This window comes from Oncorhynchus masou, unplaced genomic scaffold, assembly GCF_036934945.1.
Source record: "Oncorhynchus masou masou isolate Uvic2021 unplaced genomic scaffold, UVic_Omas_1.1 unplaced_scaffold_2044, whole genome shotgun sequence".
NCBI classification, from domain to species: Eukaryota; Metazoa; Chordata; class Actinopteri; order Salmoniformes; family Salmonidae; genus Oncorhynchus; species Oncorhynchus masou.
The window spans coordinates 28,152-32,500 of record NW_027008532.1 but is presented as its reverse complement, the minus strand read 5'-3'; the positions used below and the strand labels follow the sequence as shown (position 1 = coordinate 32,500).

The 4,349-nt window shown below is 46.9% G+C and overlaps 1 protein-coding gene across 1 annotated transcript in view; it reads right to left on the bottom strand.

Moving 5' to 3' along the window:
* The window catches only part of LOC135532815 (protein Jumonji-like), a 33,736-nt gene extending 30,737 nt beyond the window's left edge, over window positions 1-2,999 (bottom strand). Inside the window, 1 exon segment of the mRNA XM_064960247.1 lies at window positions 2,812-2,999. Coding sequence (XP_064816319.1) covers window positions 2,812-2,980 — 169 coding nt within the window. The 5' untranslated portion in view covers window positions 2,981-2,999.
* Window positions 3,000-4,349: the final 1,350 nt, after the last annotated feature.

Genomic DNA, 4,349 nt, shown 5'->3' with positions numbered 1-4,349 from the left:
ACTGTTGACCTCCACAGTAAGTTTCTCTCTCTGTAAGGTGGTGTCAGTGCTGAGCTGTGTGTGTAGGGAGTCTAGTTTCTCTAGGATTCCCGCTGAGTTGACTGCAGTCTCTGGTCCCCCCCCCCTCCTCCACTCTGGCTGTGTCCCAAATGGAAGACTATTACCTAAATAGTGACCAGGGACCATAGTTCAAAAACTAAGGGCCCTGGTTAAAAGTAGTGCACTATTTTACCTTTATTTAACTAGGCAAGTCAGTTGAGAACTAATTCTTATTTTCAATGATGGTCTAGGAACAGTGGGTTAACTGCCTGTTCAGGAGCAGAACGACAGATTTTTACCTTGTCAGCTCAGGGATTCGATCTTGCAACCTTTCGGTTACTAGGCCAATGCACTAACCACTAGGCTACCTACCGGCTACCTGCCACACTATGAAGGGAATAGGGTGATGGGACCTGGTTTAAATGTAGTGCACTATGAAGGGAATAGGGTGATGGGACCTGGTTTAAATGTAGTGCACTATGAAGGGAATAGGGTGATGGGACCTGGTTTAAATGTAGTGCACTATGAAGGGAATAGGGTGATGGGACCTGGTTTAAATGTAGTGCACTATGAAGGGAATAGGGTGATGGGACCTGGTTTAAATGTAGTGCACTATGAAGGGAATAGGGTGCCATTTGTGACGCGGCCTCTGTAGGCCCATAGAACAACCGAGGGCAGAGGAGAGGAGGAGGTCTATATATGATCAACCACAGGTTCTATATGGAACTCTATATGTCCAACCATAGGTTCTATACGGAACTCTATATGTCCAACCATAGGTTCTATATGGAACTCTATATGTCCAACCATAGGTTCTATATGGAACTCTATATGTCCAACCATAGGTTCTATATGGAACTCTATATGTCCAACCATGGGTTCTATATGGAACTCTATAGGTCCAACCATGGGTTCTATATGGAACTCTATAGGTCCAACCATGGGTTCTATATGGAACTCTATATGTCCAACCATGGGTTCTATATGGAACTCTATAGGTCCAACCATGGGTTCTATATGGAACTCTATAGGTCCAACCATGGGTTCTATATGGAACTCTATATGTCCAACCATAGGTTCTATATGGAACTCTATATGTCCAACCATGGGTTCTATATGGAACTCTATATGTCCAACCATAGGTTCTATATGGAATTCTATATGTCCAACCATGGGTTCTATATGGAACTCTATATGTCCAACCATGGGTTCTATATGGAACTCGGCCAATGCACATAGGTTCTATATGGAACTCTATATGTCCAACTATGGATTCTATATGGAACTCTTTATGTATACTGTATAAACATGGCTGCTCCTTTAAGAACCATGGCCCTGGGTGAGAGCTGCTGCTCCTTTAAGACCCATGGCCCTGGGTGAGAGCTGCTGCTCCTTTAAGACCCATGAACCTGGGTGAGAGCTGCTGCTCCTTTAAGAACCATGGCCCTGGGTAAGAGCTGCTGCTCCTTTAAGACCCATGAACCTGGGTGAGAGCTGCTGCTCCTTTAAGACCCATGGCCCTGGGTAAGAGCTGCTGCTCCTTTAAGACCCATGGCTCTGGGTGAGAGCTGCTGCTCCTTTAAGACCCATAAACCTGGGTGAGAGCTGCTGCTCCTTGAAGACCCATGGCCCTGGGTAAGAGCTGCTGCTCCTTTAAGACCCGTGAATGTGTGTGTGTGTGTGTGTGTGTGTGTAAAGGGAGGATGATGGAGCTCTGTTTGTGGATGCGGATCATTGAGTACATGGTTTGCTTCCTAAATGGCACCCTATTCCCTATGTAGTGCACTACTTTTGGCCTGGGCCCTGGTTAAAAGTAGTGCACTATAGATTTGGGATGGTCTCCATCAACTCATGGTGTGAGAGGAGACAGAGCTGTAATTCACCAGGCTTCTTCTGATTGGTGAGGGAGAATTATACAGTATGGGCCTCTAGGCTCTGTTACTAGGTAGAGTAGAACGACGTCTGGGAAAGAGTGAGTGATGTGACTGGCTGACTGAGTTATTGTGAGCAAACCGAGCAAACGACTGACTGAGTGAGTGACTGAGTGAGAGACTGAGTGAACAAGAAGGAGAACAAAACAACATGGAGATCAGTAGTGAGTACCAAAACAACATGGAGATCAGTAGTGTGTACCAAAACAACATGGAGATCAGTAGTGTGTACCAAAACAACATGGAGATCAGTAGTGTGTACCAAAACAACATGGAGATCAGTAGTGTGTACCAAAACAACATGGTAGATCAGTAGTGTGTACCAAAACAACATGGTAGATCAGTAGTGTGTACCAAAACAACATGGAGATCAGTAGTGTGTACCAAAACAACATGGTAGATCAGTAGTGTGTACCAAAACAACATGGTAGATCAGTAGTGAGCACCAAAACAACATGGAGATCAGTAGTGTGTACCAAAACAACATGGAGATCAGTAGTGAGTACCAAAACAACATGGTAGATCAGTAGTGTGTACCAAAACAACATGGTAGATCAGTAGTGTGTACCAAAACAACATGGTAGATCAGTAGTGTGTACCAAAACAACATGGTAGATCAGTAGTGTGTACCAAAACAACATGGTAGATCAGTAGTGTGTACCAAAACAACATGGTAGATCAGTAGTGAGTACCAAAACAACATGGAGATCAGTAGTGTGTACCAAAACAACATGGTAGATCAGTAGTGTGTACCAAAACAACATGGTAGATCAGTAGTGTGTACCAAAACAACATGGAGATCAGTAGTGTGTACCAAAACAACATGGTAGATCAGTAGTACCATGTCCATTGGAGACCTTCTTCCCCTGCGTTGTTTTGTTTTTCCGCTGTGAGGACGGACAGGAAGTTGAGTTGTGGCTGTGAGCTGACATCCTGTCGTCACACTCCTCCTCTTCATCATCTTCATCCTCCAGATCCACATCATCCTGGGCACTCCCAAAGTATGCCATATTGCCTGGCAACGCAGCCGAGCCTGAGAGGGAGGATGGGAGGGAGGAGAGTAGAGAGGGGGAGCACAGACAGAGGGATGGGCATGGAGGAAGAGAGGGACAGACAGAGGAATGGGCATGGAGGAAGAGAGGGACAGAGAGAGGGATGGGCAAGGAGGAAGAGAGGGACAGAGAGAGGGATGGGCATGGAGGAAGAGAGGGACAGAGAGAGGGATGGGCATGGAGGAAGAGAGGGACAGACAGAGGGATGGGCAAGGAGGAAGAGAGGGACAGAGAGAGGGATGGGCATGGAGGAAGAGAAGGACAGAGAGAGGGATGGGCATGGAGGAAGAGAAGGACAGAGAGAGGGATGGGCATGGAGGAAGAGAGGGGCAGAGAGAGGGATGGGCATGGAGGAAGAGAGGGGCAGAGAGAGGGATGGGCATGGAGGAAGAGAGGGGCAGAGAGAGGGATGGGCATGGAGGAAGAGAGGGGCAGAGAGGGAAACAAATGCCTTTAGAAAGGAGTCTGCAGCACACAACTGAGCCGATATTATCACTAGCAACAAGGACATAGCACATAGCAACAAGAACATAGCACATAGCAACAAGAACATAGCACATAGCAACAAGAACATAGCACATAGCAACTAGCCGTAGCAACAAGAACATTCATTTATTGCAACTCAAACACATTTTGACGTAGAGCTACTCAACACATTTATGAAGAGCTCTTACTGCAGTATGACTTGGTTTGAGGCCCTTGTTGGCATGGAAAATACCAGATGTGCTTCAATCTAGTTCTGACCAGGAAATCAGCTGTCATTTTCTGTTTATTTTCCAATTCTACACTCTGAATCAGCATGGTTGGTCGACACCCAGCAGGTGATCACATGGCCACACCAACACGGTGTGTTTAGTGCTTTACTCATCTCCATCTATACTACCCACCTCCCTCCTCATCTCCATCTATACTACCCACCTCCCTCCTCATCTCCATCTATACTACCCACCTCCCTCCTCATCTCCATCTATACTACCCACCTCCCTCCTCATCTCCATCCATACTACCCACCTCCCTCCTCATCTCCATCCATACTACCCACCTCCCTCCTCATCTCCATCCATACTACCCACCTCCCTCCTCATCTCCATCCATACTACCCACCTCCCTCCTCATCTCCATCCATACTACCCACCTCCCTCCTCATCTCCATCTATACTACCCACCTCCCTCCTCATCTCCATCTATACTACCCACCTCCCTCCTCATCTCCATCTATACTACCCACCTCCCTCCTCATCTCCATCTATACTACCCACCTCCCTCCTCATCTCCATCTATACTACCCACCTCCCTCCTCACCTCCATCTATATTACCCACCTCCCT